The sequence below is a fragment of the Pseudophryne corroboree genome, chromosome 3 (genome assembly GCF_028390025.1).
Source record: "Pseudophryne corroboree isolate aPseCor3 chromosome 3, aPseCor3.hap2, whole genome shotgun sequence".
Classification (NCBI taxonomy): Eukaryota; Metazoa; Chordata; class Amphibia; order Anura; family Myobatrachidae; genus Pseudophryne; species Pseudophryne corroboree.
In genome coordinates, this window is record NC_086446.1 from 14,231,855 (window position 1) to 14,259,690 (window position 27,836).

General features: G+C 44.0%; 1 protein-coding gene across 4 annotated transcripts in view; it reads right to left on the reverse strand.

The window, feature by feature from the left end:
• The window catches only part of LOC135056973 (oocyte zinc finger protein XlCOF22-like), a 202,602-nt gene extending 181,216 nt beyond the window's left edge, over positions 1-21,386 (reverse strand). For 3 of the 4 annotated variants that reach the window (XM_063962779.1, XM_063962782.1, XM_063962781.1), the window contains exons 1-6: positions 21,297-21,386; positions 19,876-20,024; positions 18,615-18,806; positions 18,216-18,294; positions 18,000-18,097; positions 17,139-17,874 (exon numbers count right to left, since the gene is read on the reverse strand). In XM_063962779.1, coding sequence (XP_063818849.1) covers positions 17,139-17,874; positions 18,000-18,097; positions 18,216-18,294; positions 18,615-18,806; positions 19,876-19,953 — 1,183 coding nt within the window. In that variant the 5' untranslated portion in view covers positions 19,954-20,024; positions 21,297-21,386. Of the gene's footprint in view, positions 1-17,138; positions 17,875-17,999; positions 18,098-18,215; positions 18,295-18,614; positions 18,807-19,875; positions 20,025-21,075; positions 21,267-21,296 lie in introns of those variants that run through there. The other variant, XM_063962780.1, reaches the window with a different exon arrangement.
• Between the last annotated feature and the right edge of the window lie 6,450 nt (positions 21,387-27,836).

Below are 27,836 nucleotides of genomic sequence, written 5' to 3' on the forward strand. Positions count from 1 at the left end.
CCATCCCAAGTGCGGATTGTCTGCAATACTTGTATATAGTTATTGCTTAACTAAAGGGTTATTGTTGAGCTATCTGTTGAGAGGCTCAGTTGTTATCATGCTGTTAACTGGGTATTGTATCACGAGTTATACGGTGTGATTGGTGTGGCTGGTATGAGTCTTACCCGGGATTCAAAATCCTTCCTACTTGTGTCAGCTCTTCCGGGCACAGTATCCTAACTGAGGTCTGGAGGAGGGTCTTAGTGGGAGGAGCCAGTGCACACCAGTAGTCTAAAAGCTTTCTTTATAGTTGTGTCCAGTCTCCTGCGGAGCCGCTACTCCCCATGGTCCTTACGGAGTCCCCAGCATCCACTACGGACTATGAGAAATAGAATTACCGGTGAGTAAATTCTTATTTTCTGCAAGCAGGCGTGAATGTGGACCTTTGGTCTCCATAAAGGTACAGATTTTGGCCTTGTCCATTTTCTTCCAGAAACAATTGGATGCCCTCCGTGAGGTTCAGACTTTCTTAAAAGGGGTTCTGCACATCTAACCACCCTTTGTGCCTCCTACGGCACCTTGATCTTAATGTGGTGCTGCAGTTCCTGCAATCGGATTGGTTCGAGCCTTTACAGGAGGTCGACATCAAGTTTCTTACTTGGAAGGCGGTCACACTGTTGGCATTGGCATCTGCTCGATGTGTGTCAGAATTGAGGGCATTGTCATGCAACAGCCCCTACTTGATTTTCCATGAGGATAGAGCTGAGCTCAGAACGCCTCAGCAATTTCTTCCAAAGGTTGTATCAGCTTTTCATATCAACCAACCTATTGTGGTGCCAGTGGCTACTGACTCCTCAATCACCTCAAAGTACTTGGATGTTGTGAGGGCTTTGAAAATTTATGTAAAGAGAAATTCTCGTCACAGGAAGTCGGAAGCTCTATTTGTCCTTTATGATCCCAACAAGATTGGGTGTCCTGCTTCTAAGCAGACGATTTCTTGCTGGATCATGTTTACTATCCAGCATGCTTATTCTACGGCAGGCCTTTAGTGTCCAAAATCTGTTAAGGCCCACTTTACTCGTAAAGTGGGTTCTTCCTGGGCGGCTGCCCGGGGTGTCTCGGCTTTACAACTTTTTACTGAGCGGCTACTTGGTCAGGGTCGAACACGTTTGCTAAGTTCTACAAGTTCGATACTTTTGCCTCTGAGGACCTAAAGTTTGGTCAATCTGTTCTGCAGGAACCTCAGCACTCTCCCTCCCGTACTGGGAGCTTTGGTACATCCACATGGTACTAAATGGAACCCCAGCATCCTCTAGGACAGAAGAGAAAATAGGATTTTAATTACCTACCGGTAAATCCTTTTCTCGTCTTCCGTAGAGGATGCTGGGCGCCCACCCAGTGCTTCGTTTTCCTACATTGTTACTTGGTTAAGTACTGCATTGTTATTTGGTTAAGTACTGCATTGTTACTTGGTTAAGTACTGCATTGTTACTTGGTTAAGTATTGTTGTTCAGCCATTGCTGAATCGTTTCAAGCTAGTTGGCTTGGCTTTTCTTTGCGTACGTGTGAGCTGGTGTGAATCTCACCACTATCTGTGTAGGGAGGAGCCAGCCCACACTATTAAACTCTTAAAGTGCCCATGGCTCCCAAGGGACCCGCATATACCCCATGGTACTAAATGGAACCCCAGCATCCTCTACGGACTATGAGAAAATTACTTACTGGTAGGTAATTAAAATCCTATTATAAGGTATATTGCTACAGCAGAGCAGGTGTGGAACAAGGTACTTTACATGCAATACACCATATAATACCCTGCAATCATCATACATCTGCTAGGTTATAGTCCACTCTTACACCCCCATAATCAGTGTCTTACCTCTATACTCTCAATAGTAATAAGGATGATGTGTGTATGGTACGATACAGAGAATTACATATCAGAATCTATACAGCTGCCGCCATACTTCTGCTTCTCATACGTGTGCTACTGGCAGCAGTGAACATCTGAGTGAGAGTGCAGGGAAGACAGCAGAGTCTGATGAGAAAGAGATTGGATCTGCCTTTGCAGGGATGTACCAAACCTGTCACCCTGTAAGTATATAAAATAATAAATAAGGAGGGGCGTGGGCGGAGTTCATCCAGACATGCTTTCTGGAGCTCTCCTCACTAAGTGGCTTCTTATCTACCCTACCTGATAGCTCTCAGCCGCCGCTGGGACCAAGACCCAATCTATTAAGTCCCCCACTCTTCCTGCCCTAAATCAGCTCGCTCAGCTCACTCTGGGCATTGTTCACTGTCTCAGCTTAGTGACGCCGCTGAAGCCTCGGGCTGTATTCTGGGGCTAAGTGCGCCCAGTCTTTCCTGCACGCTCCGGACACATGACTTGGAGGCGCTTTTGCTCAGGCAGGAGCACTTGCTCTCCCGCTCACACGGATGCACAACTCCCGCTACTGCTGGGGACAGAACGGGCTGCCCACAGTCACAGGAGCCCGGCGGTGATATTGGGAAGTGAGGTGGCTGCCATTTTAAATCCTGGTGCCCGGCCATCGCATGCTTTGCCTTCTGCCTTCAATAAAATTGATATAAGCTGCTAAATAAGTGTCCTGACGGCTGGACCGTGGTCACTACACTACATTGAAGCATTTGCCTGGAGTTGAAACTACCTTCTATGTATATGGTACCACTATAATCTACTTCCTCTCAGTCTACATGCAGAGCCCAGTATCAAGTATCGTCTGAGTACAGCTCATTACACTCTGATTACAACCTCACAGTATATTATTTTGTGGATTTATTCACTGAATATATTTTGCCATTTGTGTCTCTCTGAGCTGAGTACTTCACGTCTGTGATCACGCTGACCTCTAGTGGAATTTCTCGCTCATTACTGTGTTATTTGAGTTGCATTACATCCTGTTTACTTGATATTTGGGCTCGGATAGACCAGTCACCCAGAATGTCATTTTGAACGGAGTCATCTTGATGTAACCTCCTGACAGCGTACTACTGCTCCTTTTATTTAGAGATTGTTGGTGTTTTCCTATCTCTGAGAGGTCTGTCTCTTTGTAGCCAGCTTACCATGCTTTAAAAAATGTTAAAAGGTACCAAATCGGCCCCACCTATCCATCTCTTTGGTACCTCGAATTCAGGTGGTCTTTCTGAGACCGCTACAACATCATCTGCTTCTTCTTGTCAGTCGCACAGCCCAGCTGTAATGGCTGAAGACGTCTTAAGACACTCTAGATGGTCCTGTTACTCTACGCTCTATACATTCTATGTTATCTACATTAAAGGACTGAAATAACCTCAGAACTTAACTCTAATATTCAAGCTTTGAGGTCCGATATCAGTGAGATTGGCACTCATACAGACTATGATGAAAGAGATTGTTGCGTCTCACAAAGATCTGATTTCAGTACATGACACCCTTCAGGAAGACATGGTCTCTATTCGTGATAAAGTCATTGATTTAGAAGAATGCTCTCAGAGAAATAATATCAGAATAATGGGCATTCCGGATTCTGTTACAAATGCTGAGCTTTATGATTATGGTGTTTTAAAAGATTTTAGACAATAGACTTCAAGCGCTCCACAAATAGAACCAGTTCACCCTCTATACACCACAGATAGAGACAGAATAAAGAAGAAGAATAATACCGTCCCTTATTGTGTAGTATCAAATTCACAATTTGATTGATGGTATGTTCAAGATGTTTCTTTCGAGTGTACCATCTGTAATAAACTGTGTCCCCTTCATATAATATAAGAGCTGATAGATTTTGGCTCATAAAGGGGAACACATTAAAAACATCGATAGTGCAAATTATCGTTTTAAAAACATACAGGTTTTAATGACAATAACACACTTACAAACATAGAAGATAAAAGCGCATGTCACAAAATTCCCCCTCAGGCAGTAGTAGCAGTTGTGTGGAAGATCCTTATATATCCCAGATGGAGTTTTGGGTTAGCTGGACCGAGCTCCGGAACAAGGAAACAGCAGGATCTCCAAAAACAAGCACCGAGATGGGGTCGTGATAAATGGGAGAGCAGTACGCTTAACGCGTTTCAGACATCATCGTCCTTCGTCAGAAGCGTATCCTACTGCTCTCCTAATTCTCCCTTTATACCCTATACTAATACAGAGATCACCTGTCTTGAATCGCCGCTAATCGGCTGGTTAATCACGGCGCCGGTGTAGTTCTTTGCTGTTCGTCACTTCCGAGTCAGCTGTGCGTTCCATTTACTTCCGGGTGCGTTCCACCCGCCGGAAGTGATCATCGCAATCCGGAAATGGCGCTCCGTTACCGTTGTTTGCGTTCCACTTCATAGTTAGAGTATTCAGGTGATGATCAAACCTTGTCTCCTCTAGATAGGAGCAATTTCATTCCATGGGCTACACAATGTCCACTTCATAATCAATACTGATAGTATGCCTCAAAGAAAATGAACATTGTTATATATACAATCACACAGACTCATATAAAATTCCTAAAATTCATATAAAACATGGACAGGGAACATAGAAGACATGTAGATGAGAAGGAATGTAGGAATGCCACGGGTCATAGTGGAAAAAACAATTTATATTTCTAATCAAAATTTGATTAAAAAAATCTTTTAGTTAAAGAATCTTTAAGTTAAAAAACATTTCAATTCGAAATCCCCATTGAGACCCCTGGGAACCAGGGTGTCTAAGTGGTAGACCCATCTCATTTCCGCTTGGGATAGGCGTTTTTCCACATTCCTATTTTTCCAATGGGGTAAAATCAGCTGGATTCCCCAAAACCCTTTTATTCTTCATTCATTGGACTCATGGCATTCCTTGAAATGGGATGACACAGTGTGAGTAAGCAAACCTTTCCTTATGTTATATATATGTTCTGCTGCTCTAATTTTAAGATTCCTAGTGGTCTTTCCCACATAGTACTGGCCACATGAGCATTCCAGAACATATATAACATTCCTTGAGTGACAGGATATGAATTCTTTTATTTCCACCTGCCTATTATTTATGGTTAAATGGGTGAATTTCCTTTCTGTCAATTTTACAGTTTTGCACATTAAACATTCACCACAACGGTGGAATCCCTTTGTTCTAATACTCTGTCTAGGGTTAATTTCAAGGTTGCTTCTCACTAACTGATTCTGTATTGAAGATGCCCTTCTATAAATAAAGACAGGTTTGTCCGGTATCACCTTGCCCAACAATGCATCCTGTTGAAGCAATTTCCAATTATTTTTAAAAATAGCCTCAACCTGCCTATGTTTGGTACTGAATTGACTTAAAAAGGCCCATTGGAATTTGTTGTCCTTTTCTCCATTTGTGTTTTTAATCCTTAAAAGATCAGATCTTTCCATATTGTCTACTCTAGCTCTGGCCCTACTCAAGGTGTTTTTTGAATAGCCCTTTGCTAAGAACCTTTCCGAAAGGTCATCCTGCTGTTGTTTACAAACAGAAATATCTGTACAGTTACGTTTGATACGAATATACTGGCTAAAGGGAATTGATTGTAGCCAGTTAGGGTGATGTTGGCTAGACATCTCAATAAAACTGTTAGAGTCGGTGGCCTTCCTAAAGGTGCGAGTCTTCAAGGCACCGCCATCAACATACAGTTCTAAGTCTAAAAAATGAATACAGATTTGACTGAGATCAAATGTCAATTGTATTGCTACATCATTTGTATTTAATGTGTTGCACAGACTGGTTAGGCCTTCCATCGTCCCTCTCCAAACAAAAATAATATCATCGATAAAGCGTTGCCAGAGCACCAGGCTCGTCCCCAGCATGCCCCCACCATACACCATCCGTTCCTCCCAGTGGGCCATAAACAAGTTGGCATAGCTGGGGGCGAACCTGGTGCCCATGGCAGTGCCCCTCCTCTGCAAATAGAATGAACCATCAAATATAAAATAATTATTTATTAGAATAAAGTTGATACTTTCCAGAATGAATATTTTTAAATCCGGACTCAAGACGCTTTGGTCCAAAAAATAGGAAACAGCTGATATACCTTTTTCTCTATCAATGATAGTATAGAGAGATGACACATCAGCGGTACATAAATGGTCACCTTCTTGCCATTCGTACATATCTAATTTCTGAAGGATATCAGTCGTATCCCTCAAATATGCCTTCGTACCCTGTACAATTGGCTTAAGATAGAAGTCAATAAAGGCTGACAGGTTGCTAGTTATACTATTGCAACCTGAAATGATGGGCCTGCCTGGTGGGTGGAGGGGGTCCTTGTGGACTTTTGGCAGTACATATATTGATGGAACCGATGGATCCTTAATATTGATGAAATCAAATTCCATTTGCGAGATGGTTTTTGATTGTAATGCCTTAGAAGTGAATTCATTTAATTCTTTTATCACCCTCAACGTGGGGTCTCCTTTCAATTTCTTATAAGTATTGTCATCTGACAATTGTCTGTATATCTCATCAACATATGCTGCCCGGTCCATAAGGACCACCCCTCCACCCTTGTCTGCAGGCTTGATGACAATAGAGTCATCCTCTCTCAATGCTTTTAATGCAACAAACTGTTTCTTGGTGAGGTTTAGATTATTCCTTTTATTGGTTACTTGTGGAGTTTTTATCAGTTTTTCTATTTCATCAGTTACTACCTTGTTGAAGACATCTATACAACTCCCCTTACAAAAAGTTGGATTAAATGTGGATGGAGTACGAAAATTGGTTTTACTAACTGAAGCAACAGCAGGAGTTACATCATTTTCTTTTTCCTTATTCAAGAAGAAACGTTTAACTGTTAGTTTACGAGTGAATTTCTGCACATCTAAAAACAAGTCAAAACCTTTCGGTTCACTAGAGGGGGCAAATTTTAGTCCCTTTTGTAGGACTTGCTTTTCTTGTGCAGTTAACTGTTTTTTTGATAGATTAAAAATTTTAGTGTCTAACTCAGAATCAACCACATTTCCATTAGTAGCTAGTGTCCTATCTAACGACTGTTCCTCTCCAGAAGGTGTCTTTTTTAAATAAAGCTTGTTTCTCTTTCTATTTTTCCCGGCCCTTTTCCCCCTATGAGATTTTTTGGGGACCTTCACATTTTGTTTCTCCCCGATGATTTCTGTTCCCACTCTAAAAAAGACGTATTGAGATAGTTTGAATTTCCCGGGTCACCTATCTCTAATCTTTCATATCTATTGCGGACTACAGGATTATATTCATTACCCTGTCTGTATCCATTTTTTGGCTGTCGGGTATATACGGGACATTTATTTCTTCCCCAAGATTCCTGATTTGTTGTACCATTATGATTCCTAAGGACCGATCTATTGGGTCTTTGTTGGTGCAAATTAGTTTGATCTCGATAATAATTCCTATTGTGATCTGACTCACCATAGGGATTAAAGGGGGTATTTTGGATTTTATATCTCCTATCGGAGTTGCGCCAGGCTGGTGTTCTTTTTTTATTGGTTTTTAATACTTGTTTTTTAGGGGTTTCTGTTTTAGGAATCCCCTTACTTCCTTCCTGGGTACCTAACTTGTCTCTTTGATATTTTTTATTTTTCTTTTCCCTTAATTCCTTAGTATTTTTATTCATTTTCTGTAGGAGTTCCTTCTCATAAACCTGAAACTCCTCTAACTCCTTAAAGGTGTGTACCAAGGAGTGTAGCTCATTAATCTCATGATTTAATTGTTTCAAGGTGTTCCCTCTTTCTTTGATTATCAATTCGATTAAAGCTATGGAGCATGTATCAAGAATTTTGTTCCATTCATCCTGGAAACCCTCATTGATAGTTTCAAAAGATGGAGGTTTGACAATTTTCAATCCCTTAGGTATCAAATTCCCCTCAAGATACTTTTCCAGTGTAGTCACCTCCCACCATATTCTATTTTCCTTCATCATAATATTTTCTAATTTATGGAAAAGAGTACCTAGATCTTCATCACATAGATCTATTACATCAGTATTAGATTTGAAGGTGGTTTTAATGAGGTCATTTCTTTTTTCTCTGAATGTAAACATGGCTGCAGCAGAACTCAGAAAAATGAGGAAAAGTAGCAAGTAAAGATTCGGCTTTCAGAGATAATCTGCGCAAAACAATCAGTAGTGCAGCTAAAGTCTATATCTATTAGTGCTTCCCCTTTGCACCATAAATATAATACAGTGTTTTAAAAGATTTTAGACAATAGACTTCAAGCGCTCCACAAATAGAACCAGTTCACCCTCTATACACCACATCAAAAACATCGATAGTGCAAATTATCGTTTTAAAAACGATTAACCAGCCGATTAGCGGCGATTCAAGACAGGCGATCTCTGTATTAGTATAGGGTATAAAGGGAGAATTAGGAGAGCAGTAGGATACGCTTCTGACGAAGGACGATGATGTCTGAAACGCGTTAAGCGTACTGCTCTCCAATTTATCACGACCCCATCTCGGTGCTTGTTTTTGGAGATCCTGCTGTTTCCTTGTTCCGGAGCTCGGTCCAGCTAACCCAAAACTCCATCTGGGATATATAAGGATCTTCCACACAACTGCTACTACTGCCTGAGGGGGAATTTTGTGACATGCGCTTTTATCTTCTATGTTTGTAAGTGTGTTATTGTCATTAAAACCTGTATGTTTTTAAAACGATAATTTGCACTAGCGATGTTTTTAATGTGTTCCCCTTTATGAGCCAAAATCTATCAGCTCTTATATTATATGAAGGGGACACAGTTTATTACAGATGGTACACTCGAAAGAAACATCTTGAACATACCATCAATCAAATTGTGAATTTGATACTACACAATAAGGTACGGTATTATTCTTCTTCTTTATTCTGTCTCTATCTGTGGTGTATAGAGGGTGAACTGGTTCTATTTGTGGAGCGCTTGAAGTCTATTGTCTAAAATCTTTTAAAACACTGTATTATATTTATGGTGCAAAGGGGAAGCACTAATAGATATAGACTTTAGCTGCACTACTGATTGTTTTGCGCAGATTATCTCTGAAAGCCGAATCTTTACTTGCTACTTTTCCTCATTTTTCTGAGTTCTGCTGCAGCCATGTTTACATTCAGAGAAAAAAGAAATGACCTCATTAAAACCACCTTCAAATCTAATACTGATGTAATAGATCTATGTGATGAAGATCTAGGTACTCTTTTCCATAAATTAGAAAATATTATGATGAAGGAAAATAGAATATGGTGGGAGGTGACTACACTGGAAAAGTATCTTGAGGGGAATTTGATACCTAAGGGATTGAAAATTGTCAAACCTCCATCTTTTGAAACTATCAATGAGGGTTTCCAGGATGAATGGAACAAAATTCTTGATACATGCTCCATAGCTTTAATCGAATTGATCATCAAAGAAAGAGGGAACACCTTGAAACAATTAAATCATGAGATTAATGAGCTACACTCCTTGGTACACCCCTTTAAGGAGTTAGAGGAGTTTCAGGTTTATGAGAAGGAACTCCTACAGAAAATGAATAAAAATACTAAGGAATTAAGGGAAAAGAAAAATAAAAAATATCAAAGAGACAAGTTAGGTACCCAGGAAGGAAGTAAGGGGATTCCTAAAACAGAAACCCCTAAAAAACAAGTATTAAAAACCAATAAAAAAAGAACACCAGCCTGGCGCAACTCCGATAGGAGATATAAAATCCAAAATACCCCCTTTAATCCCTATGGTGAGTCAGATCACAATAGGAATTATTATCGAGATCAAACTAATTTGCACCAACAAAGACCCAATAGATCAGTCCTTAGGAATCATAATGGTACAACAAATCAGGAATCTTGGGGAAGAAATAAATATCCCGTATATACCCGACAGCCAAAAAATGGATACAGACAGGGTAATGAATATAATCCTGTAGTCCGCAATAGATATGAAAGATTAGAGATAGATGACCCGGGAAATTCAAACTATCTCAATACGTCTTTTTTAGAGTGGGAACAGAAATCATCGGGGAGAAACAAAATGTGAAGGTCCCCAAAAAATCTCATAGGGGGAAAAGGGCCGGGAAAAATAGAAAGAGAAACAAACTTTATTTAAAAAAGACACCTTCTGGAGAGGAACAGTCGTTAGATAGGACACTAGCTACTAATGGAAATGTGGTTGATTCTGAGTTAGACACTAACATTTTTAATTTATCAAAAAAACAGTTAACTGCACAAGAAAAGCAAGTCCTACAAAAGGGACTAAAATTTGCCCCCTCTAGTGAACCGAAAGGTTTTGACTTGTTTTTAGATGTGCAGAAATTCACTCGTAAACTAACAGTTAAACGTTTCTTCTTGAATAAGGAAAAAGAAAATGATGTAACTCCTGCTGTTGCTTCAGTTAGTAAAACCAATTTTCGTACTCCATCCACATTTAATCCAACTTTTTGTAAGGGGAGTTGTATAGATGTCTTCAACAAGGTAGTAACTGATGAAATAGAAAAACTGATAAAAACTCCACAAGTAACCAATAAAAGGAATAATCTAAACCTCACCAAGAAACAGTTTGTTGCATTAAAAGCATTGAGAGAGGATGACTCTATTGTCATCAAGCCTGCAGACAAGGGTGGAGGGGTGGTCCTTATGGACCGGGCAGCATATGTTGATGAGATATACAGACAATTGTCAGATGACAATACTTATAAGAAATTGAAAGGAGACCCCACGTTGAGGGTGATAAAAGAATTAAATTAATTCACTTCTAAGGCATTACAATCAAAAACCATCTCGCAAATGGAATTTGATTTCATCAATATTAAGGATCCATCGGTTCCATCAATATATGTACTGCCAAAAGTCCACAAGGACCCCCTCCACCCACCAGGCAGGCCCATCATTTCAGGTTGCAATAGTATAACTAGCAACCTGTCAGCCTTTATTGACTTCTATCTTAAGCCAATTGTACAGGGTACGAAGGCATATTTGAGGGATACGACTGATATCCTTCAGAAATTAGATATGTACGAATGGCAAGAAGGTGACCATTTATGTACCGCTGATGTGTCATCTCTCTATACTATCATTGATAGAGAAAAAGGTATATCAGCTGTTTCCTATTTTTTGGACCAAAGCGTCTTGAGTCCGGATTTAAAAATATTCATTCTGGAAAGTATCAACTTTATTCTAATAAATAATTATTTTATATTTGATGGTTCATTCTATTTGCAGAGGAGGGGCACTGCCATGGGCACCAGGTTCGCCCCCAGCTATGCCAACTTGTTTATGGCCCACTGGGAGGAACGGATGGTGTATGGTGGGGGCATGCTGGGGACGAGCCTGGTGCTCTGGCAACGCTTTATCGATGATATTATTTTTGTTTGGAGAGGGACGATGGAAGGCCTAACCAGTCTGTGCAACACATTAAATACAAATGATGTAGCAATACAATTGACATTTGATCTCAGTCAAATCTGTATTCATTTTTTAGACTTAGAACTGTATGTTGATGGCGGTGCCTTGAAGACTCGCACCTTTAGGAAGGCCACCGACTCTAACAGTTTTATTGAGATGTCTAGCCAACATCACCCTAACTGGCTACAATCAATTCCCTTTAGCCAGTATATTCGTATCAAACGTAACTGTACAGATATTTCTGTTTGTAAACAACAGCAGGATGACCTTTCGGAAAGGTTCTTAGCAAAGGGCTATTCAAAAAACACCTTGAGTAGGGCCAGAGCTAGAGTAGACAATATGGAAAGATCTGATCTTTTAAGGATTAAAAACACAAATGGAGAAAAGGACAACAAATTCCAATGGGCCTTTTTAAGTCAATTCAGTACCAAACATAGGCAGGTTGAGGCTATTTTTAAAAATAATTGGAAATTGCTTCAACAGGATGCATTGTTGGGCAAGGTGATACCGGACAAACCTGTCTTTATTTATAGAAGGGCATCTTCAATACAGAATCAGTTAGTGAGAAGCAACCTTGAAATTAACCCTAGACAGAGTATTAGAACAAAGGGATTCCACCGTTGTGGTGAATGTTTAATGTGCAAAACTGTAAAATTGACAGAAAGGAAATTCACCCATTTAACCATAAATAATAGGCAGGTGGAAATAAAAGAATTCATATCCTGTCACTCAAGGAATGTTATATATGTTCTGGAATGCTCATGTGGCCAGTACTATGTGGGAAAGACCACTAGGAATCTTAAAATTAGAGCAGCAGAACATATATATAACATAAGGAAAGGTTTGCTTACTCACACTGTGTCATCCCATTTCAAGGAATGCCATGAGTCCAATGAATGAAGAATAAAAGGGTTTTGGGGAATCCAGCTGATTTTACCCCATTGGAAAAATAGGAATGTGGAAAAACGCCTATCCCAAGCGGAAATGAGATGGGTCTACCACTTAGACACCCTGGTTCCCAGGGGTCTCAATGGGGATTTCGAATTGAAATGTTTTTTAACTTAAAGATTCTTTAACTAAAAGATTTTTTTAATCAAATTTTGATTAGAAATATAAATTGTTTTTTCCACTATGACCCGTGGCATTCCTACATTCCTTCTCATCTACATGTCTTCTATGTTCCCTGTCCATGTTTTATTTGAATTTTAGGAATTTTATATGAGTCTGTGTGATTGTATATATAACAATGTTCATTTTCTTTGAGGCATACTATCAGTATTGATTATGAAGTGGACATTGTGTAGCCCATGGAATGAAATTGCTCCTATCTAGAGGAGACAAGGTTTGATCATCACCTGAATACTCTAACTATGAAGTGGAACGCAAACAACGGTAACGGAGCGCCATTTCCGGATTGCGATGATCACTTCCGGCGGGTGGAACGCACCCGGAAGTAAATGGAACGCACAGCTGACTCGGAAGTGACGAACAGCAAAGAACTACACCGGCGCCGTGATTAACCAGCCGATTAGCGGCGATTCAAGACAGGTGATCTCTGTATTAGTATAGGGTATAAAGAGAGAATTAGGAGAGCAGTAGGATACGCTTCTGACGAAGGACGATGATGTCTGAAACGCGTTAAGCGTACTGCTCTCCCATTTATCACGACCCCATCTCGGTGCTTGTTTTTGGAGATCCTGCTGTTTCCTTGTTCCGGAGCTCGGTCCAGCTAACCCAAAACTCCATCTGGGATATATAAGGATCTTCCACACAACTGCTACTACTGCCTGAGGGGGAATTTTGTGACATGCGCTTTTATCTTCTATGTTTGTAAGTGTGTTATTGTCATTAAAACCTGTATGTTTTTAAAACGATAATTTGCACTATCGATGTTTTTAATGTGTTCCCCTTTATGAGCCAAAATCTATCAGCTCTTATATTATATGAAGGGGACACAGTTTATTACAGATGGTACACTCGAAAGAAACATCTTGAACATACCATCAATCAAATTGTGAATTTGATACTACACAATAAGGGACGGTATTATTCTTCTTCTTTATTCTGTCTCTATCTGTGGTGTATAGAGGGTGAACTGGTTCTATTTGTGGAGCGCTTGAAGTCTATTGTCTAAAATCTTTTAAAACACTGTATTATATTTATGGTGCAAAGGGGAAGCACTAATAGATATAGACTTTAGCTGCACTACTGATTGTTTTGCGCAGATTATCTCTGAAAGCCGAATCTTTACGAGCTTTATGATTATGCCACGGACCTCATTCAGAAACTTTCACCGAAAGGCTTCTGCCGCGGACCTTCTTACTTATAGGATCCATAGACTCCCAAAGTCCTAACAGGCCTCTATCCAAGCACCGAGGGATACTCTGCTCAGGATCTGGATGATGAAGGGCTGCCCACCTTAATGTGCGGTTTACCTCCTTCATTGCCATTTGGCTGCGAGTTCCTCCCTGATGATTGAGGTACGCTACTGCCGTTGCATTGTTCAAGAGAATCTGTACCGGTTTTCCTTGAAGTATGTCATTTGCCTGAGTGAATGCCATATACAGTATATGGCCCGAAGTTCCAATATATTTATCGGCAGGCAACTTTCTTCCTTGGTCCACTGCACCTGGAAGCAGCACTTTTCTGACATGGATCCCCAGCCCTGAAGACTGGCGTCCGTTATCAGAACCTCCCACTCCGAGATCCAAAAGGGTCGCCCTTTGTCTGTAGCTACCAGGCTAACGACCTCCGTACTTCCTGAGGAAAGACCATAGTCTGCGTTTTATCATCTCATGTAGCCCATTCCATCTGGAAAGAATCAGACGTTGAAGGGGCCTCTAGTGGAATTGAGCATATTCCACCATGTCGAATGTTGACACCATAGATTCCATCACTCACATTGCTGCCTGAATGGATACTCTTTGATTGTGTAGTAGCTACTGAATCCTTGTCTGTATTGTGGATATTCTGTTCAGAGGTAGAAAAAGTCTCAGAAGCCTGGAATACAATACAGCCCTCAGGGGCATCATGCGTTGAGACGGAACCAGGGATAACCGCCCAATTTATGAGCCAGCCATGGCTTTGTAAACAGCCTATTGTCAATTGCAGATGGCCCTGGAGAGTTTCCTGGGAATGAGCCAGGATTAACAGTTTGCCCAGGTATGGGAAAATTCTTGTCCCCAGAAGACGGAGATAAGCCGCCATCACCACCATCATTTTGGTAAACACTCTTGGAGCTGTAGCCAGTCCAAACGGTAGGGCCTGAAACTGAAAATGTTGCCGGAGCATAGCAAACCTGAGATAGCACTGATGGAACGGTGCTATAGGTCAGGGATGCGGAACCTTCAGCCCTCCAGCTGTTGTTGAACTACACATACCAGCATGCCTTGCAACAGTTTTTGCTATTTGGCCATGCAAAAACTGATGAGGGGCATGATGGGATGTGTAGTTCAACAACAGCTGGAGGGCCCAAAGTTCCCCATCCCTGCTATAGGTACACGCAGGTAAGCATCCTGGATATCTAGGGGTGCCATAAAATCCCCCGGCTCCACGTCCAAGATAATGGAACGTAAAGTCTCCATATGAAAACGATGCACCCAAATGTACAGTGCATCCGGAAAGTAGGGAAAGATGAATGCAGCAATGTACAGAGGCTGATGGCTTATCTTCTGGTTTGGAAGCAGGCCCTCTGGTAGCCCAATGCTTTTTACTCTTTACAGACTTATCCGATCGGGACTGTTTGCCGTAACCCTTTCCTTTCGCTTTTCCTTGGGTCCAAAAGGACTGAAAAGCTGGAAACCTAGGTTTAGACTTGTAGGTAGAAGGAAACGTCACTTTCTTAGAGTCTGCTTCTGACGCCAGAATATTGTTTAACTCTTTACCAAAAAGAATATCTCCAGTAAAAGGCAAAATCTCTAGTCCTTTTTTGGACTCTGAGTCAGCCTTCCATGTACGTAGCCAGACAGCTCTGCATGCTGCTACTGCAGAGGCTGATGCTTGAGAAGCTATAGTACCCATATCCAAGGCTGCTTCTTCCATAAAGACATCTGATTGTTTAATATGAGCAATATGGGACTTTTGTTCTCTGTACACCATTAGCAGATTGTCTTCTAATGCATCAGCCCAGGCCGCCACTGCTTTCACCATCCAGGCTGAAGCCATGGCCGGCCTAACAACTGCCCCTGACAAGGAAAAAACAGTTTTTAGAAAACTATTTTTCTATCCGTTACATCATTTAATGATGTTGAAGGCAGGGGTAATGTAGATTTACGCACCAACCGAATGACATGCGTATCTACTTTGGGAGCCACTTCCCTTTTCAAACAATCCCCATCCAGAAGAGGATAATGAGAATTCCATTTTTTAGGAATTATGAACTTCTTATTGGGTGTGACGCAAGCATCTTGCATGATTTCCGTCAGCTGTTCTGTCTCCGGAAATTCAGTTCTGACCGTTTTGGGACATTTAAACACATGTGCCTCCTCTAAGGATAGAATGGCTTTCATAGCACTAATTAGCTCAGGTATATCTACCAAGCTGGGACCTTCATCCTCATCTCTGTATACAGACCCAGAATGCAATGAATCATCCTCATCCTCCGAAGTGTCCCCTTCTGAAACCTGTGTAGACTGTGAAGATTGTTGTTTCATGTCAGTGTGATTTACTTTCCACAGGCCTTTCAGCCTGTTTTTGTTGAAAGGCTGCAGATTCCTGGACTGGATCTGATAAGACCCAGGGAGAATGTTGCATGTAAGGGTTAATTGGGTAACATATCCCTGGTATGGGAGCTGGTATAATCCGCTCAACAATATTGGATAATGTTTGTGTAAAAGAAGCCCATGGAGGTTCTGACAGAACCTGTGCCTGCCTTGGATTACTATGGAGGCTTTGGTGGAAGCTATAACACATAATCCATTTTGTACCAGATCTTGAGAGGTTAACCCTGCTTTGCATGACAAACATGATATCAATGTTGGTGCTGCTGTGGAGAGTGTATCCTCCTAACCCTTGCCTCTCTTAGACATGGCATTCACACACCTGTATGGTGTTAACTACACAATTTGTGACCACATTCACTGTAAGCTTGCTAAAGTGATATACAATCCGATCCCTCTCTGCCTTGCACCAGCATTGAGGATATATAACACCCGCAAAACTGACAGATATACAGTAAAGGTCAGCAGCCACACTAGCAATCAGTCTGATCATAGCAGCAAATTTGCTGCTACGATCAGATCCAGATATTAGTATATGAAGCAGTGGATTGATATGCTGTAATTCAAGTCACAATCTGGTACGTAGTTTATTATTGGTGGGTGTGGGCACCCTGAAAAGAAATACTATACCATTGGCGCTTCTTCCTCTCCCTCTTGTTCACAGATTCTTTGACTATCTACCTAGTAGCAATTTGAGGAACTGAGCAGCCGCCCAAAGAAGTGGAGTGTGTGAGATTGAGGCTATAAACCCTACATTGGACTTCATGGAACCCTGTGGACTACATCAGGGTACAGAAATATTGGACTGGGAGAAGCGCACTGATCTATTCCTTTTTCAAACGATAGATATATATATATATATATATATATATAAATAAATCTATCTATCTATAATAATATATTATAGTACATAGCATGGCTGCTGGTGACACACAGTGACATGATGTGAAGGGGAGAGCAGGAGTATAATAGGGGCTGATGGCTCCTGACTACCCCACTGGGAAAATATACTTTGCTCATTAGTTTGTACGGACAGAGGAGGGTGTAGGATAAGAGATTGCTGTAGTGACTGAGGAAGGAGAATATGTGACTCTTATCTGTAATAAGTGTTTATTACTCACCTGTGCTGATATCTGTAGGAATTTTCTCCTCCTTACACTGCTGATCACCTCTCACATACGTCTCTTCTTCTCCCTCCGTATCTAATGCCTTCATATCAGTCACATACGGCTCTTCTTCTCCCTCCGTATCTACTGCCTTCATATCAGTCACATACGTCTCTTCTTCTCCCTCTATATCTTCTGCCTTCATATCAGTCACATACATCTCTTCTTCTCCCTCTATATCTTCTGCCTTCATATCAGTCACATACGTCTCTTCTTCTCCCTCTATATCTTCTACCTTCATATCAGTCACATATGTCTCTTCTTCTTCCTCTATATCTTCTGCCTTCATATCAGTCACATACGTCTCTTCTTCTCCCTCTATATCTTCTGCCTTCATATCAGTCACATAAGTCTCTTCTTCTCCCTCTATATCTTCTGCCTTCATATCAGTCACATACGTCTCTTCTTCTCCCTCTGTATCTTCTGCCTTCATATCCGTCACATACGTCTCTTCTTCTTCCTCTATATCTTCTGCCTTCATATCAGTCACATACGTCTCTTCTTCTCCCTCTGTATCTTCTGCCTTCATATCAGTCACATACGTCTCTTCTTCTCCCTCTATATCTTCTCCCTTCATATCAGTCACATACGTCTCTTCTTCTTTCTCTATATCTTCTGTCTTCATATCAGTCACATACGTCTCTTCTTCTCCCTCTATATCTTCTGTTTTAATATCAGACAGGTGTTCTAACTAAAAAAAAAAAACCCCACTATAATGACATTTGCATACAGTCAGATTAAATTTAGGTGAAACAGTATAATACCACAACACCTTATAGAGGGTGCATGTAAATCGTACGTATTCCTCCCACCTACCTGATCCTCCTGTGGGGTCCTGTGATTCTCCTCTGTACAATCCTGGGAATACAGAGGACGGGGACATCTCTCTGGGGTATCTCTGTTACTGGGCCCATCTGTAGGAGACACACAGTGACTGAGTACAGTGTATATATGTGATTAACAGGTGATGTGTGTATATAGGTGCCCCCATACCTGCTCTCCCCTGTACAATACATGACAGTCTCCTCTTACCCAGTGATGTGAGGGGCCGGTGATTCTCCATCATCACGTCCTTGTACAGACCCCTGTGTTCCTCTATATTCTCCCCCTCCTGCATGGAGACATAGACAGTGACATCCTGACACCTTACATAAACCTGACACACAGTAATACAGTCGTCACCCAGACACGTCCCCTGGTGTTATTGTATAATGTCCCATTCCCAGCAGTCACCTCTCCAGTCATCACCCAGACACATCCCCTGGTGTTATTGTATAATGTCCCATTCCCAGCAGTCACCTCTCCAGTCATCACCCAGACACATCCCCTGGTGTTATTGTATAATGCCCCATTCCCAGCAGTCACCTCTCCAGTCATCACCCAGACACATCCCCTGGTGTTACTGTATAATGTCCCATTCCCAGCAGTCACCTCTCCAGTCAGCAGCTGAATGATCTTGTTGGCGAGTTCCAGGATTTTCTGGTCATTGTGTCTCTCATGTATCAGTGAGTGAGGTTGAGGCACCGTGATGGGGCTCTGGGTCCTGCTCAGTCCTCCTGACACGCGGAGACGGCTGCTGGGTGTCTCATACTCACCGGATGTCTTCCTCACTACTGTGTAATCCTGTGTATTGGGGAAGACACTAACTATGAATACATATACTCCAAGATCTCCTCACTGTCCCAGTCATGTCCCTGTATTATTATAATAGATATATGATGTAACTGTGACGCTCCCAGATCCCCTCACCTCCCCAGTCATGTCCCTGTATTATTACTATAGATATAATTGATGTCAGTGTGACGTTCCCAGATCCCCTCACCTCCCCAGTCATGTAATTGTATTATTACTATAGATACGTGACGTCACTGTGATACTCCAAGAACCCCTCACCTCCCCAGTCATGTCCCTTTATTATTACTATAGATATAAGTGATGTCACTGTGACACTCCCAGATCCCCTCACCTCTTCAGTCATGTCCCTGTATTATTACTATAGATATAAGTGACGTCACTGTGACACTCCCAGATCCCCTCACCTCCCCAGTCATGTCCCTGTATTATTACTATAGATATAAGTGACGTCACTGTGACACTCCCCGATCCCCTCCCTAGTCATGTCCCTGTATTATTACTATAGATATAAGTGATGTCACTGTGACTCTCCCAGATCCCCTCACGTCCCCAGTCATATCCCTGTATTATAACTATAGATATAAGTGATGTCACTCTGACAATCCCAGACTTCCTCACCACCCCAGTCATGTCCCTGTATTATTACTATAGATATAAGTGATGTCACTGTGACACTCCCGGATCCCCTCACCTCCCCAGTCATGTCCCTGTATTATTACTATAGATATGAGACGTCACTGAGATGCTCCCAGATCCCCTCACCTACCTAGTCATGTCCCTGTATTATTACTATAGATATAAGTGAGGTCACTGTGACACTCCCAGATCCCCTCACCTCCCCAGTCATGTCCCTGTATTATTACTATAGGTATAAATGATGTCACTGTGACACTCCCAGATCCTCTCACCTCCCTAATCATGTCCCTGTATTATTACTATAGGTATAAATGATGTCACTGTGACACTCCCAGATCCCCTCACCTCCCCAGTCATGTCCCTGTATTATTACTATAGGAGGTATAAATGATGTCACTGTGACACTCCCAGATCCCATCACCTCTCCGGTCAGCAGGTAGATGATCTCCATGGTGATATTTATTATCCTCTCAGTCCTGTGACTTCCGTCCATGTCCATGCTTTGTGATAGATGAGAATACAGAACGTGTGACGTGTAATAAAGACTCTGGTTCCTCACAGCTGGAGAGTCTGGGAATAAATGTAATAGATATAACACACACATGACAGAGAAAGCATGTAACACAGATACATGACACTCCGTGACCACTAAGACACCCCCTCTGCCACGCCCCCACAGCCAGAGATCCCTGGTCAGCGTCTGTCAGAGGTTCCTGTTCCCCATAAGGCTCCTCAGAGTCACACAGCGCTGTACTGTATAATGTTACCCCAATGCTCCTTCCATGGCCGGGGTCTTATTCCTCCCAGACACGTACTTGGTGCCAGTTGCTGCACAGGAATCAGTTACAGACACATGAATTAGGGATGTTGGGATTTTATATTCAATTTATTCTAGAACCTGAGAGGATTTGTGACTGTACCCAGGTCACACAGATAGGGGGGAGGTGAGGGGAGAGGGGATCCGGATGGTAGGGTGGCAGTCAATAGGGCGACCACTATTGGTCGACATGGGAAAAAGGTTGACACAGGAAAAGTTTGACATTTTTATAGTTTATTTTTATCTTTTTCATACTTTACGATCCACGTGGACTATGATTGGGAATAGTGACCCGGGAAGCGCAGCGAGCCATGCAAGGGGATGTGGTGCAATAATTGGGGTTCCTGGTGATGTTACAGAGAAAATGACACCAAACACATTTTAATGTATGCCGACCTTTTCACGTGTTGACCTGTCCCGCGTCCGCCTTTTCCACATGTCGACCAATAGCGGTCAACCCATTGTCCTTATCGAGGGCGACCCTTTGATTCATAACCAGGGGTAGTTACACAGGAGAGCAGAAGGGGTGTAGATTTGGGGAGAGGGGAACAAAAGTAGGAAATCTGGGTGTACAGCGGAGGGTGACCACTCATTACTGTTATTATTACATTGCTGCTATAGTAACAGGATACCACAGGCTGCTCCCCTGTATAATAATATTAACAGGACACCACATGCTGCTCCGCCTGTATAATAATACTAACAGGACACCACAGGCTGCTCCCCTGTATAATAATATTAACAGGACACCACATGCTGCTCCGCCTGTATAATAATACGAACAGGACACCACAGGCTGCTCACCCCTGTATAATATTAACAGGACACCACAGGCTGCTCCCTCTGTATAATAATACTAACAGGACACCACAGGCTTCTCCCCCTGTATAATAATACTATTAGGATACCACAGGCTGCTCCCCCTGCATAACAATTATAACAGGACACCACAGGCTGCTCCCCCTGCATAACAATTATAACAGGATACTACAGGCTGCTCCCCCTGTATAGTAAGACGCCATTACCTGATCACGACGGACACTCCTCCCTCTTATGTCGTAACTCCTCCCCCAGACGGAAAAGGTCCCTTAGCACCACTTGCAGCAATGAAAACTCAATTCCTGTGTGTGGAACGCAAAGACCGGAAGTATGGTGGAACGCACAGGCGGAAGTAAGGCATGATTGGCACAGGCTGCTTCCTGGAGACTGACCCCTCCCCTTCTACACCCCGACCATAGCACCCGCCCTCTGTAAACACTTGTACCATACATGTCCTCAGTGCAGGAGGCCAGCGGCCATGTTCTTGTAGACCAGTCAGTTATCAGCAATAGGTTCCCTGGCTGTGTAGTGACGTCAGGAGCGGCGGCCATTTTCCCCTGGTCTGAGCTCCACCTTCCTTCTATCATTCCCACGAGGCAGCAGGAGCAGAGAGCAGCCATTGCTGTGTCTGGCAGCAGGTAATGATATTATTATTATTATTATTATTATTATTATTATCATTCTATAGGCTGAGCAGCTCTGGTGTCAGGTTGCTGTACTACAGGGGGAGCAGCCTCTGGTGCCTTGTTGTAGTGCAGCTGGAGCAGCCTGTAGTGCTGCATTATCACTGTACACAGGGCATGTATGTAATATGTGTGTATATAGGGGGTAGAGCGCCTGGAGATAATGGTTGGTGCCCCCCTACCAACAAGCCCCCCCCCCCGCTACACACAGAGACACGTTCCCCCCCCTACACCCCGACCTCAGCAGCTGCAGCGCCCATAGTTACTCTCACCTCAGTGCAAGCAGGCACAGGGTCACATGATGCACATTGCATTTATCAATGTATTTATCTCTCCCGAGTCCCGGCTGTGATTTCTCTGACGTCTGTCTCTGGCATTGCACGCACAGAGCGCTTACACAGTGCAATGACCGCCGGATACTACAGAGAGCGTCGCTGTGACCGCCAGATAATACAGAGAGCGTCGCTGTGACCGCCAGATAATACAGAGAGCGTCGCTGTGACCGCCAGATAATACAGAGCGTCGCTGTGACCACCAGATAATGCAGAGAGCGTCGCTGTGAGCGCCAGATACTGCAGAGAGCATCACATAATGCAGAGAGCGTCGCTGTGACCGCCAGATAATACAGAGAGCGTCGCTGTGACCGCCAGATAATACAGAGCGTCGCTGTGACCACCAGATAATGCAGAGAGCGTCGCTGTGACCACCAGATATTACAGAGAGCGTCGCTGTGACCGCCAGATAATACAGAGAGCGTCGCTGTGACCGCCAGATAATACAGAGAGCGTCGCTGTGACCGCCAGATAATACAGAGCGTCGCTGTGACCACTATATAATGCAGAGAGCGTCGCTGTGACCACTATATAATACAGAGAGCGTCGCTGTGACCACTATATAATGCAGAGAGCGTCGCTGTGACCACTATATAATGCAGAGAGCGTCGCTGTGACCACTATATAATACAGAGAGCGTCGCTGTGACCACTATATAATGCAGAGAGCGTCGCTGTGACCACTATATAATGCAGAGAGCGTCGCTGTGACCACTATATAACACAGAGAGCGTCGCTGTGACCACTATATAATGCAGAGAGCGTCGCTGTGACCGCCAGATAATACAGAGAGCGTCGCTGTGACCGCCAGATAATACAGAGCGTCGCTGTGACCACCAGATAATGCAGAGAGCGTCGCTGTGAGCGCCAGATACTGCAGAGAGCGTCACAATGCAGAGAGCGTCGCTGTGACCACCAGATACTGCAGAGAGCGTCGCTGTGACTGCTATATAATGCAGAGAGCGTCGCTGTGAGCGCCAGATACTGCAGAGAGTGTCGCTGTATGCGCCAGATACTGCAGAGAGTGTCGCTGTGACCGCCAGATACTGCAGAGAGCGTCGCTGTGAGCGCCAGATACTGCAGAGAGCGTCGCTGTGACCGCTATATAATGCAGAGAGCGTCGCTGTGAGCGCCAGATACTGCAGAGAGCGTCGCTGTGAGCGCCAGATACTGCAGAGAGCGTCGCTGTGAGCGCCACATAATGCAGAGAGCGTCGCTGTGAGCGCCAGATACTGCAGAGAGCGCCACACAATGCAGAGAGCGTCGCTGTGACCGCCAGATAATGCAGAGACCATCTGTGACCCACCAATAAGAAAGCATATGAATACACCGCCCCCCCCCACACACATTAATAAACCATCCCCAGCACAGACAGTATTAAGACAACCCCCCTATTGCATAGGTATACCTTATTCCTCACTGCACCCCCACACTGCGTCCTGTCTTGTCCCTGTCCTGATACAGAATACACACGTTTCAGGAATCAAGATAGGGGCGGAGACTAAGGGTGAGGGGGTGGAGTAAAGGCAAGGGACATTATAATAGTCAGATAGGGCAGAGGAGTAGGCGGGGACTATGGCAAGCCTAATGAGTTTCTTTACGAAATTTCTCTTTTGGAAAGTAGTCAGGCTATTGACTTTGACGTCCGCTAAGGCGGGTGTCGGAAGTGGTGGTTTTGTCTCACAAGAGCTTTGTTTGGTCTTTCAGGTGAATAGAGAGGATTTGAGTACTCGTTGGTAGTTCTACCAAGAGTGCTTTTCTGGGTTTTGCAGAAATCGGCCTATGTTGATGCCGGGGGTCACTTAGGCATTAGCTGGTTCGAATGACCTTGATCTAACCTGGGATTTGAGTATGTAGGTCATAAATTTGGCTCAGTTGGGGAAACAGAGGCCCTGTTTGTATGGTATGTTCCCAGCCTACTTTGGGGGACTGCGTTATGCAGTTTGTTACATGCCGAATTTGTGATGCGGTTTGGCAGGTTCGTTCTAAGACTGCTTGCCGTCACCGTAGTCGGTGGAAGTTCCTTCTTTTGGGAAGAATGGTTTTGCTTGGGCGAATGCCCGAGGAGTCTCGGCGGTTCAACTTTGCCGAGTGGATTCTTGGTCGGGGTCAACCGCTTTTGCGACGCTCTACGAGTTTGATACCCTGATTTTTGGGGACCTTTTGTTTGCTCACTCGGTGCTGCAGAGTCATCCGCACTCTCCCGCCCGTTTTGGAGCTTTGGTATAAACCCCATGGTCCTTTTGGAGTCCCCAGCATCCTCTAGGACGTATGAGAAAATAGGATTTTGGTACCTACCGGTAAATCCTTTTCTCTTAGTCCATAGAGGATGCTGGGCGCCCGTCCCAGTGCGTACGGTATCTGCAGTTATTGCTTTTGGTTACACCCTGGTGGTGCTTGTTCTCTGTCTGGCGGTTGCTACCGATGATCATGACGTAGCATGTGGGGTCGTATTTTTGCTTCTGTGGACACACGGGTTGTGTTATATATTCTCTCAGCATGTGGCTGTGTTTTGTTCATGCCGTTGGCTGGTATTCTACTGAATGCCACGTTCTGCGGTGTGTGGAGGTGTGAGCTGGATGACACTCACCGTGTTTATAACAATAAATTCTTTCCTCAAATTGTCCATCTCTCCTGGGCACAGTTTTCTAACTGAGGTCTGGAGGAGGGGCATAGAGGGAGGAGCCAGTTCACACCCAGTTGAAGTCTTTATAGTGTGCCCAAGCTCCTGCGGATCCGTCTATACCCCATGGTCCTTTTGGAGTCCCCAGCATCCTCTACGGACTAAGAGAAAAGGATTTACCGGTAGGTACCAAAATCCTATTTTCTCTAACGTCCTAGAGGATGCTGGGGACTCCGTAAGGACCATGGGGATAGACTGGCTCCGCAGGAGACATGGGCACTTTAAGAAAGAATTTAGTTCCTGGTGTGCACTGGCTCCTCCCTCTATGCCCCTCCTCCAGACCTCAGTTTGATACTGTGCCCAGACGAGCTGGGTGCTTTTCAGTGAGCTCTCCTGAGTTTACTGATAGAAAGTATTTTGTTAGGTTTTTTATTTTCAGGGAGCTCTGCTGGCAACAGAATCCCTGCTTCGAGGGACTGAGGGGAGAGATGCAGCCCTACTCTCTGCAGATAGGTCCTGCTTCTTAGGCTACTGGACACCATTAGCTCCAGAGGGATTGGTACGCAGGATCTCACCCTCGCCATCCGTCCCAGAGCCGCGCCGCCGTCCCCCTCGCAGAGCCGGAAGATAGAAGCCGGGTGAGTATGAGAAGAAAAGAAGACTTCACAGGCGGCAGAAGACTTCATGATCTTCACTAGGGTAACGCACAGCACTGCAGCTGTGCGCCATTGCTCCACACACCTCACATACTCCGGTCACTGTAAGGGGGCATGGGGGGACGCCCTGGGCAGCATTTGGGACCTCATATTGGCAAAAGAACACGTATATACAGCTGGGCACTGTATATATGTATGAGCCCCCGCCAAAATTACAGTTTAAGCGGGACAGAAGCCTGCCGCCGAGGGGCTGGGCTTCTCCCTCAGCACTCACCAGCGCCATGTTTTCTCCACAGCACCGCTGAGAGGAAGCTCCCCGGGCTCTCCCCTGCTGATACACGGTAGAAGAGGGTTGAAAAGAGAGGGGGGGGGGGGCACATAATTAGGCGCAAAATCTATACCATACAGCAGCTACCTGGTTAACATTAAGTTACTGTGTTATTCCTGGGATATTATAGCGCTGGGGTGTGTGCTAGCATACTCTCTCTCTGTCTCACCAAAGGGCCTCGTGGGGAAACTGTCTTCAGAAAGGACATTCCCTGTGTGTGTGTTGTGTCGGTACGATTGTGTCGACATGTCTGATGAGGAAGGCTATGTGGGAGAGGAGCTGGAGCAAATGAATGTGGTGTCTCCGCCGACGGCGCAGACACCTGATTGGATGGATATGTGGAAGGTTTTAAATGATAATGTTAATTCCTTGCATAAAAGATTGAACAAGGCTGATGCATTGGGGCAGTCAGGGTCTCAACCCATGCCTGATCCTATGTCGCAGGGACCGTCAGGGTCTCATAAGCGCCCACTATCCCAAATTGTTGACACAGATACCGACATGGATTCTGACTCCAGTGTCGATTACGAAGATGCAAAGTTATAGCCAAAATTGGCTAAATCCCTTCGATATATGATTATAGCATTGAGAGCTTGGGAATCTCCAGATAAGAAACTGCAGATTTCCAAACGGATTCTTATGGCGTATCCTTTCCCGCCAACGGATAGGTTACGATGGGAATCCTCCCCTAGGGTTGACAAAGCTTTAACACGCTTATCCAAGAAGGTAGCCCTGCCGTCACAGGATATGGCTACCCTCAAAGATGCTGCTGATCGCAAACAGGAGGTTACCCTGAAGTCCATTTATACACATTCGGGTACCTTACTAAGACCGACAATTGCGTCTGCCTGGGTGTGTAGTGCTGTAGCGGCATGAATGGATACCTTATCTGAGGAATTGGATACCCTAGATAAGGACACTGTATTATTGACCCTGTGGCATATAAAAGACGCTGTCCTATATATGAGAGATGCTCATAGGGACATTAGTCTACTGGGTTCTAGAATAAACGCTATGTCGATTTCTATGTACAGAGAAAAGGAGCGACTGGGCACTGGTATGTAATCGGTTGTTGATAATATTGTAAAAAACCAAAGGCGGACATTTAAACTATAGGAAAGGGAGATACGTTCTTTCAATAATAGTCCTTATTGGTGGTGCGCCCAGAGCTAGGGAGTACGAGTACTGGCAGTGGGAGAGAAAGAAAGCTCTTGTGTGGGCGCACTCTTAGAAAAAGAAAAGAGAAGAAAAAATTCTTCAATTGGAAAAAGATTGTTAAAACATTTTCTCTGACGTCCTAGTGGATGCTGGGAACTCCGTAAGGACCATGGGGAATAGCGGCTCCGCAGGAGTCTGGGCACATCTAAAGAAAGCTTTAGGATCACCTGGTGTGCACTGGCTCCTCCCCCTATGACCCTCCTCCAAGCCTCAGTTAGATCTCTGTGCCCGAACGAGAAGGGTGCACACTAGGGGCTCTCCTGAGCTTCTTAGTGAAAGTTTTAGTTTAGGTTTATTATTTTCAGTGAGACCTGCTGGCAACAGGCTCACTGCATCGAGGGACTAAGGGGAGAAGAAGCGAACTCACCTGCGTGCAGAGTGGATTGGGCTTCTTGGCTACTGGACATTAGCTCCAGAGGGACGATCACAGGTTCAGCCTGGATAGGTCCCGGAGCCGCGCCGCCGGCCCCCTTACAGAGCCAGAAGAGCGAAGAGGTCCGGAAAATCGGCGGCAGAAGACGATCCTGTCTTCAGATAAGGTAGCGCACAGCACCGCAGCTGTGCGCCATTGCTCTCAGCACACTTCACACTCCGGTCACTGAGGGTGCAGGGCGCTGGGGGGGCAGCGCCCTGAGACGCAATAAATCGATAAAAACCTTATATGGCTAAAATAAATGCATCACATATAACTCCTGGGCTATATGGATGCATTTAACCCCTGCCAAAACATACAGAAAAACGGATGATAGGCTCCGCCCCTTTCTCGGCGTCCTTATCTCCTCAGCACACTGGCGCCATTTTCCCTCACAGCTCAGTTGGAGGGAAGCTCCCTGGCTCTCCCCTGCAGTCACTACACTACAGAAAGGGGTTAAAAAAGAGAGGGGGGCACAAATTAGGCGCAGTATAA